This window comes from Hippopotamus amphibius, chromosome 5 (assembly GCF_030028045.1).
Source record: "Hippopotamus amphibius kiboko isolate mHipAmp2 chromosome 5, mHipAmp2.hap2, whole genome shotgun sequence".
Lineage (NCBI taxonomy): Eukaryota > Metazoa > Chordata > Mammalia > Artiodactyla > Hippopotamidae > Hippopotamus > Hippopotamus amphibius.
The window spans coordinates 81028608-81047774 of record NC_080190.1 but is presented as its reverse complement, the minus strand read 5'-3'; the positions used below and the strand labels follow the sequence as shown (position 1 = coordinate 81047774).

The 19167-nt window shown below is 46.3% G+C and overlaps 1 protein-coding gene across 5 annotated transcripts in view; it reads left to right on the top strand.

Moving 5' to 3' along the window:
• Positions 1–19167, top strand: part of SIPA1L2 (signal induced proliferation associated 1 like 2) — a 214022-nt gene that overhangs the window by 160051 nt on the left and 34804 nt on the right. For 4 of the 5 annotated variants that reach the window (XM_057734787.1, XM_057734784.1, XM_057734785.1 and 1 more), the window contains 5 exons: positions 10535–10792; positions 12538–12621; positions 14128–14228; positions 14572–14675; positions 16394–17963. In XM_057734787.1, coding sequence (XP_057590770.1) covers positions 10535–10792; positions 12538–12621; positions 14128–14228; positions 14572–14675; positions 16394–16783 — 937 coding nt within the window. In that variant the 3' untranslated portion in view covers positions 16784–17963. Of the gene's footprint in view, positions 1–10534; positions 10793–12537; positions 12622–14127; positions 14229–14571; positions 14676–16393; positions 17964–19167 lie in introns of those variants that run through there. The other variant, XM_057734789.1, reaches the window with a different exon arrangement.

The following is a 19167-nucleotide window of genomic DNA, read 5'->3' as shown; positions in this document are numbered from 1 at the left end:
CAGGTTTGGTACCTGGTTGGGGAAGATCCCACATGCCACGGAGCAGCTAAGCCCATGTGCCACAACTACTAAGCCTGTACGCTAGAGCCTGCGAGCCACAAATACTGAGCCCACATGCCGCAACTACTGAAGCCCGCGCACCTAGAGCCCGTGCTCTGCAATAAGAGAAGCCACTGCACTGAGAAGCTGATGCATTGCAATGAAGATCAGCCCCTGCTCGCCACAACTAGAGAAAGCCTGCATGTAGCAACGAAGACCCAATGCAGCCAAAAATAAATTAATTAATTTAAAAAACTAAAAATAAAAATGAGTGAAAAAAATGCTTCAATTCATTTTTTCCATTTATCAGCCTTTTTTTTTTTTTTCTTTTTTTCTGTCCTGCAGGACATCAGGGAGAGGTAATTCTTGGAACCCATCTGCTCCTGTCAGCAGTGGGAGAGGCCTGTCGTTTAATAGACTCACTCCTAGTTGTCCGCAGGTCAGAAGCTGTTTGCTTATGACTCAGAAGCTGCTGGATTAAATGAAGTCTTTAGTGGGGGAAGTATTTATGTGGAATCAAAAGGCACCCCACATTTTGAAGTCCCGTCCGCAAGCCTCAGGGTAATGATAACTCAGCTGTCCCTCGGCTTGAAAGGAAGGCAGAGCCATATTTTATTTTCCTTATGGAGTTCCAGAGAACACCAAGCAGGGAAGGTCCCCTTTGGGAACGCTTATTAGTTGATGTCCTGCTGGGATTGGATCTGGAAGAGGCTGCAAAGAGATTGGGAATGAGTGACCAGAAGCAGTTAGGGACTAGCTCTCTTCAAATGGAAATGAGGTTTGAAAGGGAGGGAGGGAGGGCATTTCCCAAGCAGACAGTCTCTGCGGCAAAGATGAAGAAGAGTTTCCAAGATGCTTAATTAAGCAGTCCTTGGTTTTGTGAGGCAGGGCATGGCCCCAGCCCCTAGCCTTCAAAGGTGACTGACATTCTATCAATGTCATTTTAAGGAAAGCACATCAACTTAAAAGGCTGATAGAAAAGAAATAACAACTCATCAGAATTATGCATGAGTTGTAATACAATGTGAGTGATTTAGTAAGTATGTCCAATAAAAATGGAAATGAAATTCCATGCCGTGGTGCATCTGTTTTGTGTGATTTTTCATACTTTGTTGACATACTATCCAAGACATATTTTTCTATGTAATGCAAAACAGTGGAAATTATCTCATGTTGTCATGACTTTAAATTGTTCTCTGATCATCCTATAAAATTGAAGCTGTATGTTCTTGTCTTCTGTTTGCTGCCAGTTGCTGTGACCATTCAACTCCCCAAAGTACGCAGAGAGGGACACAAATAGAAATGGGGAGGAAAACTCAATTTTGTCTGGTTAGCGATTAGATAGCTAGCTAGCTAGCTAGCTAGCTAGATAGATGGTGACTTGAAATCCGGATAAAAGTGAGGTTTTAGATTAGGGTTCCAATTTATGTGTATGAATAAGAAAAAACACTTCTATCTGGTATTGTCTCATGGGCCCTCAAGTAATGAATTTTAATGTGAACTGTGAAAAAAATATGGAACTTGAGGTTCCCAAAGTAACCTGAAGCACGGTCACTATTCTGAGCCCTCTGCCCAGTCCTCCAATATAATGTTTAGATTGTCTTCTCTCTCCTAGAATAAGAACATTGGGTTACAGGACAAAGGTAAGGTAGGTTGCCTTACATTTACTATTCGTTCACTTCTTTCATTCATTCCTTCACTCTGAACTAGTTTGTGCCAGAAGCTACTGGGCACCAGGGCTATTAGAAATGGAAAGGACAGGCGTAATCTTTTCATTCGCGGCCTCCGTTTTGCCTCTGTGGCATTCTAAACTCCTGTACTTCCCATTTGTATTTTTGCTATTTAAAAATGGCTTTCTCAACTTAGAGCCAGAGCTTATGACTTGATTATAAGTATCTCAGTGCCAAAAACGCTCTCACTTCTCCAAACAATCGTATACACCTTAGCGGCGCTGTTTTTTAGCAGTTTGAAATGTTGTAACATTGACACAGTGACTGGGATGTGAAGGGGGAGGTGTAAAGCATGAGTTTTCTGTTCATTAGGCACATAACTGTCTCATGCTTGACCAGTGGCACCGGGCAGTGGTGATGGACAGCTAGTGAATATGCTGTCTCGTGGAAACATATTCATCAAAAATCAGACGTCACATAGCTGTGGAATCCTCTGTTGAACTGTGAAATATATAATGTAATAGAATGTTTTTCCTCAACAAAGTTTCTAAGAAAATTTAAAAAAGGAAGTGGTTGGCTTCATGAACAACTTTTTGGCCCTGTTTTAGGTTGAAGGCTCTGTTAGATGCTTGGGTGCAGTGGGTGAAGACACACTCCAGCCTGTGTCTGATGAGAAGGAAAGGGCTGGAAACTGATGAATTATTCAGTACCACCCAGCCTCACTTCCTATGTAATAGACACGCACCTTTTCAATTCAAAGACCTTTATTCAAAGGGCTTGGGCGAGTGGATTTCTGGTCTAGATATCTCTTTTGGTATCTGTAGTCTAGGTGTCTCTATTTCTATCAGTAAGTTAAAGAAGTTGGTAGAAAAGTGAATTAATATTTCATTTAGTGCCTATTTCAGATATGACACTGCCTTTACCTTTACAGTAAGTTATACTGTATGGTTATCTCCCTATTGGAAGCATTTGATTTTTTATGCAATAGAAAGAGTTTGTGATTCGAGTGAATGAGCACCAATTATCCCTGTCACCTTGTTGGATAATTTGGAAAGCGTCTTTTAGCTATTAGCAGGCTATTAGCATAACAGATATTAAAATGATTAAAAGATCGGTGATTACTTCAATCCCTAGGGCTATAAGGACACTTTGACAAAGTGCGTAATATAAAAGAAGCAGGTAGTTCATTTGAGCGGACCTATCTGCCTTTGTTTCCAAAGATTCCTTCAGCTCCTAGTGGAAACTGATAGGATGCGGGCCTCATTAACTGTTCTTTGATAGTTTCCTAAGGAGACGGGCAAGTGTTTTGGAAAGAGTACTTACTGAGCTAGGAGTCAGCTTCCAGGTTCCAGGGTGAAAGCTCTCTCACCTCTCCAGCGTCTCCGAGCCTTCTGAAAATTGGACATGTCCTTTGTACTGCCTCAGACATTTTTGTGAAATTGAAATGGAATAGTGTAGGTGGAAACCTGTAAAGTGTCTTACAAAGTAAAGGATAAAGTTGCAATATGTTGGAAGACTTGCTTAGATTAGTGGGTTCAGGTAAAGGTTCACTGATACCGCCAAACAAAGGGAAACCAACAGGCAATTTCAGAGTAAATGCAAGTTGTAATTACATGATTAAGCTGTGCTGTGGGTCCATGGTTTACCCAGTCCCCGCCCTGCTACTTTGTTCAAGTTTTTTTTCCCCACTTTGCTAAGAATATGTTTCATTCCTTTAAAGGTTCTCAGTTCTCTAGGTTTGGGGTTTTTTGTTGTTGCTCTTGTTACTCCTCAAAAGTATTTATTCCTATTTATTTTTCCGAGGACTTTTCCCCCTTCTTTGTTTTTGAAAGTCATGTCCTACTTTGATATAAGATGAAAGAATAAAGTTACGGGATAATGATGCGTTACTGGCTTTTTGCTTTCCTTTTAAGAAGAATTTTATTGAGATACAATTGACATACAATAAGCTGCATATATTTAAAGTCTGCAGTTTGATACTTTTTTTCTTATTAGTCATCTGTTTTATACATGTTAATGTATATACAGCAATCCCAGTCTCCTAATTCATCCCACCCCCCCACCCCCACCCCCCGCTTTCCCCACTTGGTGTCCATATGTTTATTCTCTACATCTGTGTCTCTACTTCTGCCTTGCAAAGCGGTTGATCTGTATCATTTTTCTAGATTCCACATATATGCATTAATATACGATATTTGTTTTTCTCTTTCTGACTCACTTCACTCTGTATGACAGTCTCTAGGTCCATCCGTGTCTCTACAAATGACCCAATTTTGTTCCTTTTTATGGCTGAGTAATATTCCACTATATATGTATGTACCACATCTTCTTTATCCATTCATCTGTTGATGGACATTTAGGTTGCTTCCCTGACCTGGCTATTGTAAATAGTGCTGCAGTGAACATTGGGGTGCATCTGCCTTTTTGAATTATGGTTTTCTCTGGGAATATGCCCAGCAGGGGGATTGCTGGGTCATATGGTGAGTCTATTTTTAGTTTTTTAAGGAACCTCCATACTGTTCTCCATAGTAGCTGTATCAATTTACATTCCCACCAACAGTGCAAGAGCGTTCCCTTTTCTCCACACCCTCTCCAGCATTTACTGTCTGTAGATTTTCTGATGATGCCCATTCTAACCGGTGTGAGGTGATATCTCATTGTAGTTTTGATTTGCATTTCTCTAATAATTAGTGATGTTGAGCAGCTTTTTATGTGCCTCTTGGACATCTGTATGTCTTCTTTGGAGAAATGCCTATTTAGGTCTTCCACCCATTTTTTAATTGGGTTGTTTGTTTCTTTGTTTGATATTGAACTGGATGAACTGTTTATGTATTTTGGAGATTAATCCTTTGTATGTTCATTTGTTTGCAAATATTTTCTCCCATTCTGAGGGTTGTCTTTTTGTCTTGTTTATAGCTTCCTTTGCTGTGTAAAAGCTTTTAATTTTCATTAGGTCCCACTTTAATTTTTTTTTATTTCCATTACTCTAGGAGGTGGGTCAAAAAAGATCTTGCTGTGATTTATGTCAAAGAGTGTTTTTCCTATGTTTTCCTCTAAGACTTTTATAGTGTCCAGCCTTACATTTAGGTCTTTAATCCATTTTGAGTTTAATTTTGTGTTTGGTGTTAGGAAGTGTTGTAATTTTATTCTTTTACTTATAGCTGTCCAGTTTTCCCAGCATCACTTATTGAAGAGTCTGTCTTTTCTCCATTGTACATCCTTGACTCCTTTGTCATTGATTAGTTGACCATAGTTTATCTCTGGGCTTTCTATCCTGTTCCATTGATCTGTATTTCTGTTTTTGTGCCAGTACCATAATATCTTGATTACTATAGCTTTGTAGTATAGTCTAAAGTCAGGGAGTCTGATTCCTCCAGCTCCTTTTTTTTTTCCCCTTAAGATTGCTTTGGCTATTCAGGGATGATGCATTGTTGTTGTGTATATGAATGTACATGAAGGGAATTTTACAGCTCTAAAATTTTCTGCGCTTCTGATTGTTACATAAAGTTTGTATATTATCTAGAAGGAACTCTTAGGAAAGTGTATGGGCCTTTTGCTGTTTTATATTGACTTTATAAAAACAAAAAATAATATTAGCAGTTTGAAACTAACTTCTTTCTTTGAAGCTGTCACTCTGGGAAGCTTGCATACTTCCACAGTTTAATCTCGACACATCCTGTACTGTCACTGTTCCACTTGCAGGAGGAGAAACCTGAGTCCGGACATTGTCCCATTTCTGAGCTGCACATTGGCAGGTCTGGGTTTTGAGCCCAGAGCACAGACTCCTCTCTTCAGTGAAAACAATTTGAATGCTGTAGACAGTTCCTGCTGGGAATGAATAGAGAACACTCTGCAGCTTGGCTGGGCTCACGGGGTCGTGGTCCTCATGGTCAGGCTGCCAACGCAGAGGCTTTTCTTTAGAGCTGCGTCCATGGCCTTGGCCAGCAGTGATTCTGGTCTCAAGCACCCATTTATTGATGGTAAATGGAGGGTCCTTCTGGGAAACTGGAGGTGTCATTTGAAAGGGATGATGCCATCTTGGGGGACCTTGCTGGTGTCTCTGAAGTCGTGGGTCCATGGCTGCAGTGCTGGGGAATGAGCATGGGTGCCTGTCAGCAGTGAACCAGAGAGGACACCCCCTCTGCACTGGCCGTGCCTGGAAGCCGGGAAGCAGGAGCAGCTACAGACTAGAAATCTACAGGTGGGTGACCCTGGTCTAGACAGCTTTCGGAAGCAGGGGAGAACGCAGATGAGTGTGGATGTGAAGAGGTTATTGAGTGTCCCTCGTACAGAAATAAGCCATCCTGAGGAGCCCACAATGCCAAGTTTAGAAGGACAAGTGGGATTATTTGTCGTAATAAAGCAGTCAGACCTAAGATGCTCTGAGGGCTCCAACTGATGGAACCACTTGTTATTCTTACAGTTTTGTAGTGCCTCACTTTTAACCGGCACATTTGGTACGATGTTCTTGGTCTGCAGAATGTTTTCCTGTCCAGGATAGATGACTGAGAGAGATTATTAGACTCAGAAAAGTTACTGGCTAGACCAGCAATGTTAAAAATTATGTCTGTCTTGCTCCCTGAAGCTGAGTTTGTATTGATCTCTACCTAGCATGGTAATTAGCAGCGAAAGTAGATGATGCTTGATACTGAGAAAAGAGGAGGTCATGTAAGGATCCATGTGCTAGTGACCTCCCCCCCGCCTTAGCTAAGTCTCTGAATGCCCCCTTTTTGTCAAGCCTACCATAAAAACGGTGCCAGAAGCTAGAAAAACCATTCACATCCATTTACTGAATTCATTTTGTTGAAAGGAGACAGACTACCTTTATCAGTGAGGTCTGGATTTCTACACTAATGCAGGAAAGCAAACGATGTAAGTCTCTTCTTCAAAAATGGTTCAGCTGCACACAAGGTTAGCAGCTCACTTGTTCAGAAATGACTTTTTGTGCTGGGTCTTTTTTGCATTTGGTCAGTTTGGGTTTGAATTGGCCTCTACTTACTGGGCAGAAACATGCGCCATGCACCCTTCACAGCAGCACCAGGTTGGATGCTCAGATGAGCTGAGAGCTTGCCTGGAGTCCGGTGCTCAGGCTGCCCAAGGGGGAAGAGAGAAGTGTGCTCACGGGCAGGTGCAGTTTCTGGTACCTGCTACGGCGTGAACACCTCTGTGGGTTAATTTGTAATTTTGCTTTTACACCTCTTCTCATTTCTCTAGAAATTGGTCAAATTTCCATATGTATCCTTCAAGGACTTCCTCATACATATGGAGCAGAACTGAGTTTGACTAGGTTTGATGATATGCTATAATTAATGGTGTTTATCTGATGTCTTGGTCATAGACATAAACAAAGCAAAACTCCAGTTTGTAAGAGTAGCTACTGTAAAAGTGTCATAACAGAATTAATTTTGATTTTAAAATTAAGTCATTCTTTAAGCTGAATTTTATTAGGGCAAAAGAATGCCCATGTTTTGTATTAAAAGATCATTACATATGACCTTGTGCAAGAGGTTGGAAATGAAATATTCAACCCTGATTCTCTTTCAGCCTAATGCACGGCACAAGTTTTTGTCAGCAGTCTCTCAAATATTATTCATGATTATGCATTTATATAACATGTTTTTTCATCCAAGATTGAAGCTAAATTACAACATCTCACTAAAGACTGCAATCTATGAGCATGAATTAGACACCGCCCTACACAGCCGTCTGTTTCTCTTTTCTCATTCTTTCTTTTCAAACCAAACCCAATAAACTGGAAACCCAAACAAACACTGGAAATGCACAGTGCCCTTTGATCCCCTAGGATTTAAGGTTCACGTGCTTTTCATTCAAAACATAACTCCGGGACCTTTCACTTTGGTCGGTCTCTGTTAGAGATTCCTTGACTTGGACGATTTGGGCAGCTTCAGCCTTTGAGACACCAAAGCCTGAGGTTCACCTGAAGATCCAGTGACTTGCTTACAACATCAGTTTGGGTAGAAGACGAGAGTCAGTTTTCTTGTTTTGATGTGTACTAATATCCCACCTTTATCGTTTCTGATGAGGTCACTGGCCATATGCATGAATCCGTAGTCCCAGGGGATGTGGTATCTAGTTAAATAGGAAAACCCTTGGAAACAGTGTAAGTCTGTGAGCAGAAAATTGTGGCGTCTTGGCATTTTCTTTTAAAGAATACATTCCAGTGTAAATATCGACTTATTAGATTTGACCAATAATTTAGCACATTCAGTAAATCCAGAGTAATTTAAACTTGCTTAGATAAGAGAGATGAATTTTGCATTGGGGGAAGCAGAGTTAAAGTAAAAGATAGGCAGTCAAGTTTACTGGTAAAGAGATAATCGCTACTTCATTCTCTGTAATAGGCATACACAGGTTGCTTTATTCAGTTCATTTCTTCTGTTCTCACAGAGTAACAGTGCCATGCATTTGGTTTCCGAAGGCAAAAAAGCAGGACATTGTTTTTGGTTTTTATCTCTCTCTCCATCCCAGGGTCCAAGTGAGAGATGAGAACTTTCACCCAGTGTTGCTGTTGAGAAGAATGGACCATTGTGTGACCCAGGCCTTTGTGTGGGGCCTGTGCCCTCTCCCACCTCCTCCCCGCCAAACACTTAGGATCTCTGCTTTAACCCAGGAGTCTGAATTCCACGATAATATATCTTGATGCAGACCTTTTTTTCATTCATTCTACTGGGGACCTTCAAATTTAGTTTCACCTGTCTTTCTGTTCTGGAAACGTTCTCATATTATTTCTTAATCATTTCTTCCCAGCTTTTTCTCTCTCTTCTCTTTCTCTGTTCAGTGGATGTTAGACTTTGTAGATTGAGCTTGAATTTTCTTGCCTTTGCTCTTCTATAACATTTTGGGAGAGTTCTTCAGTTTACCTTTCATCTGTCTTACTTTATTTTTTATTTTGAATTTTAGCCATCTTCTTAAATTGCAAAAGTTCCCTCTTTCTCTGAGTGTGGTGAGCCTCACGGCAGGGCAGTCGGGGGGCGTACACCTGCTTGTCTTTACTCTGGAAACAGATCCCTGTTCTTTGCCGGGTGATCCTGAAACTGGGTTTGGAGGAAGGAGTGACTCGAGGTCTCGTTTCCAGTGAGGCTTTTTCTTCACCTTTTGTTTTCATCTGTGCTCTTCTGGGTACCTCGTGGCCTCAAGTCCTTCCTTTCGGGTTGGGTTCCCTCGACCATTGCTCCTGCCCCCTAGAGGCGGGGGTGGATATTGCCCGACAGGGACGGTGATGCCGGGATCCTAGGGTCACACTTTTCTCTGCTCACTCCTTCCCTTCCCCTTCTGCCCTCTGTGGCACCTCTTTTCTTGCACCTGTTCAGGTGTGCAAGCAGATGGCTGTGCCCCTCCTTGTCTTTCCCTCTGCACACCCTTGGGTTTGCCTTTTTCTGCTCCATCATTGGCATTCTGTGTTTTGGTATCTCCAAGTTTTGTTGATGGTCCACTTTGTTTCTGTTTTTTTATTCTTTTTTGTTCTTTTGTAATAATTCTGAAAAATTTTACTTCATCTTGATGAAAGTCTCCTTTTTAAAGAGTGATACCTTATAACCCTAGTAGATTTCTTTTTTCTTTTTAAATTAATTTATTTATTTTATTGGCTGTGTTGTGTCTTCATTGCTGTGCGCAGGCTTTCTTTTTAGTTGTGGTGAGTGTGGGCTACTCTTCGTTGTGGTGCGCAGGCTCCTCATTGCTGTGGCTTCTCTTGTTGTGGAGCACGGGCTCTAGGCACGTGGGCTTCAGTAGTTGCAGCACATGGGCTCAATAGTTGCAGCTCACGGGCTCTAAAGCACAGGCTGAATAGTTGTGGCACACGGGCTTAGTTGCTCCGTGGCATGTGGGATCTTCATGGAGCAGGGATTGAACCCGTGTCCCTTGCATTGGCATGTGGATTATCAACCACTGTGCCACCTAGGAAGCCCTAACCCTAGTAGATTTCTTAAAGAGCGAATATGAGAAAGTTTTTCTTTTGACTCTGGAATGTCTAGGGAGAGGCACTGGCTTCATCCATGTGGTAATTTGGGATGATTTACTCTGACACTCAAATTTAAGACTTACCCGTTCTTCCTGTGTCCTGGCCAGATGGCACCAATTGGCTAGGCAGGCTCAGTTTAGTCAAGTCAGTAGTTCTGTGTGCACAGTGTGACTTGAGGGATGTCAGACTGAGATCACGTTTTTCAAGCTAAAGGATCTTAGGTCCCTGACTGATCATTTGAGCCCATGGGAGATGACCTTGTGGGGAACCGTGACGCTGGTTCAAGGGAGTGACTGTGAACTAAGACCCTTGGCTTTAACAGGATGGACACCAGGCTTTCCCTTGGCTGTGACAGCTCTTGCTTTTGCTAAGTTTGTTTTTCACCTTTCTCAGACTCAGTAGGAAAAGTGACCTGTGACTCTGAGTCCTGTTGATATGACTGTAGTTTCAAATATCTGCTCAGATTATATATAAGGCGTTTTTAATTTGTTAAAGTTTATTTACCATCCATGTTCAGTGCAGATGGTCCCATGTAGGCAAATTGGTTAGAGATATATCCCCGTCTGTCCAAGAAGCTGGCAAACTACCTGGAGAGCCAGAGCCCATGCATGAAACACCCGACAGCCGTATCTGTCGGTTAACTAGAGCCGCAAGCGTGAGACTGCCTCCTGATCTGTGCTGGGTGATAAATGGACAAGGTCACCGTCAGCCAGGGCTGCTCCTCAGGGTGGTTGGCTCCACGTCATCGTCCGTGCGCCCCGAGAAGTGCGTGCACGGCCGTGAGTGACCATGCTGATGGATCCGTGCCGAGCACCCCCCTGACCATCTCTTCTCGGCCCCACAGAGGGTGTTCGGAGCTCTGCCGGATCCCCATGGTGGAATACAAGCTCGACAGCGAGGGCACCCCCTGCGAGTACAAGACCCCCTTCCGGAGGAACACCACATGGCACCGAGTGCCCACGCCCGCCCTGCAGCCCCTGCCCAGGGCCTCCCCGGTGCCCGGCACGCCCGACCGGCTGCAGTGCCAGCCGCTGCTCCCGCAGAACCAGGCCGCCATCCCCCGCAGCACCTCCTTCGACCGGAAGCTGCCCGACGGCACCAGGTAACGCCGGTACCATTTCCTCCAAGGGCGGCCCTTGTGAAGCTCTGCAGCTAGAACCGCAGATGGTCGGGGGGACGTTCACGTGGCCTAATCACTTCTGAGTTAGCGTGTTCTGACCCAGTGAGCCGGCAGGCCCCAGATGCTGGGGTGCTTGGGGTCCCAGCCCAAGGATGGTGCTGATGGCCTGCGGGTCCTCCCCACAGACGCCGCCCCCCAGGGCCCCAGCCATCCCTCTCCACTGTAATCCTACGATCAACGCAATCTCAAACCATCTTGGGAAAGATCCCAGGCAGACCATCCTGCAGGAGCCTCTAGATAAGCAAGAACAGTGTTGAGTGTAAAGAAAACAAAGCTGCAGGGTCAGTGGTGAAATCCCATCACCCTAATGGGCGCAGTGTTCTCAGAGGTCCGAGGGTCATTAGCATCCCGTTGCTTTTCTCTCTCATTCTAAGCAGAGGGAGTTGAGTGTAAAATTGAGTTTTTCCCTGGGAGGATGCACTCGTTTAAACGTTAACTCCGACAGCATGAGAAGCTGGTGAGAATTTAGGGGCTGCGTAATTCGCAGAGGTAATTTTAAGTGAACAGCATAGTAAATTTGTTTTGATTTTGTTACTGGGTCATACTCCTTTTGTTTTAACTTTTGCATAACTTATGGGCCGTGGAGACACCATGAGTTTCCTCCAAATGTCTTGTCAGGCTCTCATCTAATAGAACGTATGTTGTAAGCAGACGCTGGGCCAGGCTGCTTCCTTGATGGGTCATCACCTTGGCCTGTTACTCGGCCTCTCCCAGTCTCCAATGTCCTCCTCTGAAAAATAAACTTAGCAATGATAGAGACCTCCACAGTGCATTAGGAGGATGGAGTCAGTCAAGAGAGGTAGACTGCTCAGAACCATTCCTGGCACGTAGGACGCCCGTATAGGTATTAACAATAATTAGTGAGATTGAAACATGTGGTCTTCCTCTGGGCTCTCCAGTCTGTTCTTCTAAGAATGAGTGCAGGAATGGTGTTACTTTAACTTGACACGAAATCATCTGGGCTCTGGGTCTCCTTTCTCAACTCCTTCCTGCTGAGTTGATAAATTTCCCATATTCAGAGAAATGCACACAGTGGTAGCCCAGGTGAAAGGGGTGACATCTGGAAGGGAGGGGGTCTGTAGGGCCTCCCTTTCTAACATAGAACTTAGTAAATTATAAGGAAGGGTTCAAATAGCAAAATGGAAAGTTGGCAAGCACATCTTCATCAAGTGAGTTCTCACAAGTATCATTCATTTTTGTGTGCCTGAAATAAATAGGATTACATTCAATACATATGCAGAAATAAATGGCTTTGCGAAATTTAGGGTTTTCTCTCTGCATGGGTTTTAAATATAGAACCACAACGTGCCTTGCATTAAGTCTCATAGACCAAGTAGTAGTGATGTTTTCGTAATTCTGTGTTCTTGGGAGTTCTGTTGCTGTTCATTGTGTTTCACTGGAATTATCAGCTGTGCTTTAAATCTTTAGATGGTGAAGCCTTGTTCTTGCCACACCTCTTTCCTGTAATAAATTACCAACCATAAACCACCTGAAATCTCATGGCATCACCAAGTCTTAGTTTATTTGTCCGCGATTGCCGTGTGTGTTTCTCCTTTTCTCCATCACTGAAAAATGAATACATTTGTAAAACAAAACAAGCCAGGTCAGGGTGTTGGCAGCCCGCAGGCCCCTCAGTGCCCAGTTACTGATTCTAGTCAACTTTTCAGAAGTTCGCCCAGCAACCAGTCCTCCTCCAGCGACCCCGGACCTGGCGGGAGCGGACCCTGGAGACCGCAAGTTGGATACGACGGGTACCGCCCATTTTCACCTTTCTGCGGGCCCCTGGGGGGACTTGTCTCAGGGGGGCATTCAGAAGCGCTTACTGTGCACGAGGCCATTGGGGGACAGAGAAATGCAGACAGACGGGACTTTGATAGGTCAAGTGCATCCAGGCTGGACAGCTCATCATTTCTATGGAGGTGGCGCTCATTTGTATTCTGCGCTTGTCTTTTTTTTTTTTTTTTTTTTTTTTTTTAATAAGGGAGGGTCTTTCTGAACATGTGAAAATTAAGGATCTGGAGACTCTGGGCGATGGCCCTTGGGAGTTTCTCTTCACTTAAACTGCTGACAAGGCATAAATTCACAGCCTCTCTTGAAAGTGTTTTCTCTCCAAAACACAGAATCAGAGAAGGCAGATTTAGCATTTGACACATTTTCTCTGCCTCCTGTTAGAGCGCGTGGAAGCTAGGTGTTCAGGAGCCTGAGGACGCCTGCAAACAGGACACAGAATTGACCGATGCAGTAACTCAGGGGAAACAGCCATACACTTTGGGGAAGAGGAGGGCCCCCCAGAGGTGGGGGTGCGGCTGTGCTTTCCTAAGGAGATGTGGCACTGTGCCCGGCAGCAGTGTTCTGGGTGCTGTTGGAACCAGTGTCACCTCTGCCACTCGAAGGAGCTGGCTGCGCTGATTAGACGAGAGGACGGCCAGGCAGCCCGGGAGGGCTTTCACTGGACAAGAGAACCTTCTGTTACTGCTCTTGCGTGTGCTCAGGAAAACGTCTCTCCGTGCCACCCTCCTTCCTTCTGGCTTGGGCTCAGAAGTAGAGTTTTACAGTCCAGTTCCATGCATTCTCTGCCTTAGATCCTAGAAGGGGTTCTTAAAAGTGGCACTTCGAGAAATTTTTCTCCGTTGAGTTGCATTTTTAAAGTAGAAGGGAGTCTTTTCTGTCCGTGGAAAACCCACTTCTGGCTTATTCTGCAAATCGGGATCTTAACTGGAATTCTGTAAGTAAGGGTCCCTTTGTAACACGAGTAACTTTTCTGCAGTTTCTTTTGGAAGAGTAGAGTATCCTATTTGGGGGTTTGCATAAAACAAAGTCCACCTGGATGTAGTCTAGCGCCAATCAATCTGATTTTCTTTTTCCTTAAAAATTTTGATATAAAGAAGCATCCGTGCATATATTCTTGATACAAGAGAAACAGCGACAGCAAAAGCAGTGAGCACATCCTCAGCCCTCCAGGGACGAGCTGTCTGACCTCAGACAGTCCTTCCATCCCCTGACGTCGGCCGCCTCCTTTATCTGTGAACGGTGTCATCCAAGTGGCTCTATGGACCCAGTGGTGAAATGAGAGCCCCCAGTTCCAGCTGCTCTAAGTCTCTCAGGCAGGTCTGGGCCAGCAGACACTGCATTTCCATCTGCCAGAGACAGCCCCTGATTAGGGGTCCCTGGGATTGCCCCTCGGGGAGTCAGCACACACAGGGACACAGGCGGGATGATGCAAGGGTGAGGCAGGCTCAGCTCTGTGTTCTTTCCAGGTGCCAGTCTCCCCTGCTGCTCGAACACCAGGGCTCCGGCCCTTTGGAATGTGAAGGGGCCAGGGAGCGGGAGGATGCCGTGGAAGCAAGCAGACACCCCGGTAACAAGGACCCCTGCCCTGAGGCTCCCCTCCCTCCTGCCCTTTCCCTCCCCCATCACTGGCTCGTTCACCCATTCACGTCTGGTCAGCGCCATCCTGCCCTGTGCAAGGTGGCCGCTGAACCTCCCAACGTCACTGGGGACGTGGGCACGGCGAGTGGTGGCTGTGGTGCCCTGGAAATGGGACTTGAGTGTTATGGGGTGGTTCTGCCTGCTCTGAGGGTGCCTCCAGAAGGTCCTAGAACCACATCCTGTTCGTGGTCATTGAGCTGTTCGGCTCCTGAGTTTCTTTGCTCCTTTAACACTAAAAGTTAGACATTAAGTCTTCCTTCTCTGTGTGACAGAAACCAAATGGCACGGCCCGCCTTCCAAAGTCCTGAGCTCCTATAAAGAAAGAGGCCTGCAGAAAGATGGAGGCTGCAAGGATTCCCCCAATAAGCTTTCTCATGTGAGTCCTTTCATCATGAACTAACGCTCATCAGCCCTTCTGATCGTTTCCACACACATGGTTTATTAGCACAGTTGCCAGGGATGCTCAGTGACATCACTTAACTCACAAAGCTCTTGGATGAAGTCAAAAAAATAACTAAATAAAAAGTTAAGTTTTTTTTTCCTCCTTGACTTATAAAGAACCGCAAAGAAAGGTCATGTGGTAAATTATTGGCAGAGCCAAGATGGTAGCCTCAGCCTTCGGTCCTTGGTGTTTTTAACCTGTTAACTATTATCTGCTTGTGGGCAAAATCCAGAGGCAGCAGCTGTGAGGCAGGGTGTGCGGTGGACAGTGCTCTGCCCGGAGCTGGCCGCTCGATGGGCAGCTGCGGACGGGGCACAGTTACACCAGCAGCAGCCCCCCGACAGGCAGTGGTGTTCCCACAGCGCCCACCTGGTTTTGTTTACTCTTTACAAAAACGAAGAGGTGAGCCGTACACGTGACTGTAGCTCGATGAAACAAAACTTCCAGTTAAATGTGCAAACAGGAGTTGTGGTTGTTGCCAAAGGAAGCCAACATGATGAAGTAGCTTATTGTTCAAAATTTGCGGACGTTTTATCAGGTGCGAGGTATTCCTTTCCTCCTCCTCCTCCGTGTGTCGCTGGCCAGCTTTAGCGCTGAGTGTTACCTGCAGACACGTGGCATCCATCTCTCGGCTGTGTCCCGACCTTGTCTCGAGCCAGCCTCACTGAGCCAATTGACGCCACCTGCACAGGGAGGCGGGGTGGGAATGAACTTGAGAAGATGGATGTGTGGTACGAAGGGCAAGGGGATTTGCTTAAGGATGTGAGAGGGAGGAAGGGAAAGAGGGAGGAAAGAAGGGAGGGAGGGAGGGAGAGAGAGAGGGAGGAAGAAAGGGCCAAACCACTTGAAAATAGATCAGGGCTCAGCTGGCTCTCATGACTCCATGGCCCTTTGCTGACGAATCAGCCTCGTTTGTGTCCCCAGGCTGAGGAAAGGGACCACATCTGTACCAGGACATCACCAGACGGGGACATTTACCCAGTTCTCTTGGCTTCATCTCCCAGGGACCTCAGAGCACTCCGGAGAGCAGCCCATCTCGTCAGCCCCAGGGCCGCTCTGACTTGGGCTCTGGGGGAGGTGGCTCGTGTTTGCGTGGTGCTTCTGCACGTGTGAGCTGGTGGGGTCCACACATTAATCACTGGGCTCAGTGCAGTAAACACAGGGACGGGCCGAGTGGCCGGCCAAAGCCCCACCACTGTGATTCAGACCCGAGACTTCTGCCCCAAACTCAGGCTGGCACTGTCATTGATCATAGGAGCATTTTCTGGATGAAAGGCTGCGCCCCTCCTTTTATTAATTCCCCATGTGCTTTCCCAGCTTCTGTAACCTCCGTTGATTACTCTCTGGTTAGCCACGCTGTGGCAGTGCTTTTGTGCCTCATGTACAAATAATTGAGCAAAGACATGTAAAGACACCCGTTTAACTTAAGATGAATGATGGGAGGAATTGTGACTCAGGGACTTTCGCATAAAACCAGGAAATTTTTTAAAACTACATTCTTTTCTTGCCTCCCACTGACAAGTAAGTAGAAAGAGTTTGGGTGAAATCATCCAGTTTGTAGCTTTCTGAGTCTGGGGGAGAATAATCGCTTCGTGAAGCAGCAAAGTGTGTCGTTTGTTTGAAGCCTTTTCACGTTTCTCTTTTTTCTTAAGATTGGAGACAAGAGCTGCTCCAGCCACTCCAGCAGCAACACGCTCTCCAGCAGCACCTCCAGCAACAGCGACGACAAGCGCTTTGGCTCCGGGGACCTGATGGACCCCGAGTTGCTGGGGCTGACGTACATCAAGGGGGCCTCCACGGACAGCGGCATCGACACGGCCCCGTGCATGCCCGCCGCCGTCCTGGGCCCCGTGCACCTGGCGGGCAGCAGGTCCCTGGTCCACGGGCGGGCAGAGCAGTGGGCCGACTCTGACATCCCAGGGCCCGATGACGAGCAGGTCAAGATGTACACGGTCCACGGCTACGCGCCTGGCATCTCCGCCGGCGGTGCCGCGGACGGCAGCCTGGGCGACCTCAGCGAGATCTCCTCCCACTCCAGGTAAGGGCCTCCCTGCGCCGTGACCCGCGCCCACTCGGGGCACCCTGGGCACCGTCACCTGCTGCTGGGGTGGGGCCACAGACCTGAAATAGGACCAGCAGGTGCCTGAGATCGTAGTCCCCTGTGCACCGCACTGCCTGACTTCAGAGGAAATGCCTGTTGCCAGAGTCTCCTTTGAAATGTGCACACGAGTACATTTGTGATTCTGTCTTCCTTTCTCTTTAAATTTGAGAGAAAACTAAACAGAGATGCTCATTGGCTCTCATCAGGCCACTCGCCTCTCTCCTCCGGTTCAATCTGCTGTCCCTCATTTTCAGGAGATGGCAAGCTGGACGGCACACAGGTGAGACTGGTTAGTAACGAGGGGTGGCCGCCTCGTCGTCGTCCGTGTGAAGCCCTGTGCCCGTCTCCCCTGCTCCCTGGGCCCCCTTACACGAGTGTGTGTAACAGTGCAAGTGTGTCCTAATTGACAGTCCAATTTTTTAAAAAAAGAAAAACAAGACTCGCTAAATTTAAAGGAATTCTATTCTAACTGTAAATGTTCAGTGTATAGTTACAAGCAGTTTTAAACTCCTCTTTGATGTATGTCTGTACAGTGATATTAAAACTCATCATTGGTGACTCCTCCCTTCAAAGACCAGGCAAAGAAATGCATTTATTCAGATTTGGCCGTGCGTAGAATTCACTGCGCACCAGCGACCGCTCTCGTTTTCCTTCCTGTCTCCAAGGCCTTCCCTGCTTCAGCTCCGAGTTACTGTCTGACTTTTCCCCAGAACTCTTTCAGCTGCTGGAGGGCAGTCAGATGAACAGTGATGGGACTGCCCTTGCAGGCACTCAGGGCCCTGGCGGGAGCGCTTCTCCAGTGATGGTGCTTGAGGCCGGCCGTGGGGTTCCCAGCTCCGGCATCTGTGCTCCTCGACCCTCCCCCTTCACCCAGGCGGAGCCCGCTCGCTGCCCTCCGACCTTCTCCCCATCCTCACGCGGCCACTGCTGAGCCGGGAAGGACAGACCTCATTCGAGGCAGAGACCTCGTCAGCGGTGCCCTTATTTTCATGATTGATGTCATGTGATGTCTAATCTTGTTTGAAAAAAGGTTTTAAACTTCTAAGTCCTGGAAAATTAACATAAATTAATTTTTTTTACATGAATCTAAAACACGAGGCTGCCTGCACACACGTGCCCACTGCTGCTTTTCTACTTTCCTTTTCCTGCCGCTAATGTCATCATCTGTGTCTTACATTTACATCATTTGTGTCATTCAAGGGCATTTATGTAACAGGTTAAAGAAGACTGCACACAAATTGGCTCGCACCACAAAGGTAGTATTTTGGCTTATGGATCCCAACGGGCCGGAACTCTGAAGGTTCTGCTTGACCCAGCAGCTCAAATGATGTCACCTGAGACCCAGCTCCCCTCTGTGGGTGGGATGCACACAACGGCCCTGACATCTCAGCATTGAGAACAGCTGTGTCACCTGCTGTGTCACCTGCAGGCCTCCCATGCTAGTGCCCCCCCGTCACAGGAAGAAAGGGTGGATCTTCTCGAGTTTCTGCAGAACCGTTCTCCCCCACCAGTGTCTCCTTGCCTGTCCTTGGTTTTAATCACTGTGCTTGGGGCCCTGGGGGTCACTTCTGCCAAACTACACAGCTGGAGCCTGGGGAAGAGAGCTGCTTCCCCAGAAGAAAATCAGAGGATCATCTCCCTGGGAGAATGGGGAGACATGCAGACGGAGCGTCCTGAGCACCCACCACAGACTCTGTCTTCTTGCCCTGGGCAGAGGGAGCACAAGATACGGAGATTATTTTCAAAACAGAGATTCCTATTGCTTTTGTCCAGCTCTCTTTAATAATTGGACTTGAAATAGGTTTAGTAGTAACTAAAATAATATTTAAGTGTTACCAGTGGCTTTGATTACCTGAATGATTCCTGTCTTACTTTCAGGGACAGGTTTTAATTGGCCAGGCTCTAAAAACCATCTTGGGATTTTATAACCTTCTGAGGTCTTGTTCAAAGTGTGGAGGATTTTGTAAAACGGCTGGTTTGCTGATCCCTTGTTAGACAGATGTGATTGGCATCACAAACAGAATTTTGTATTCCTGTCGAGGAAAATTTCTGAGGAAACCGCTTCCAGAGCACCTTTTATGAGTCGAGTCAGGATATTGATAGGGATTTGAAGTCGCTTTTCGGAATACCTTAAGCCTTCATTAATGTAATGGGTCAGACGTATAGAAAGCAGAGGAAACCGCTAGATCGCGTTTCTGGTTAACGTTCCTTCTTTCCTCCCTCTTACACTGGATGTGTGCACGGCGGTTGCAGAAGGGCCGTGTGGCGAGTGAGGGGCTCCTTCCCCACCCAGATGCCTTTTTCTTGCCGTTCTTAGTTGACAGT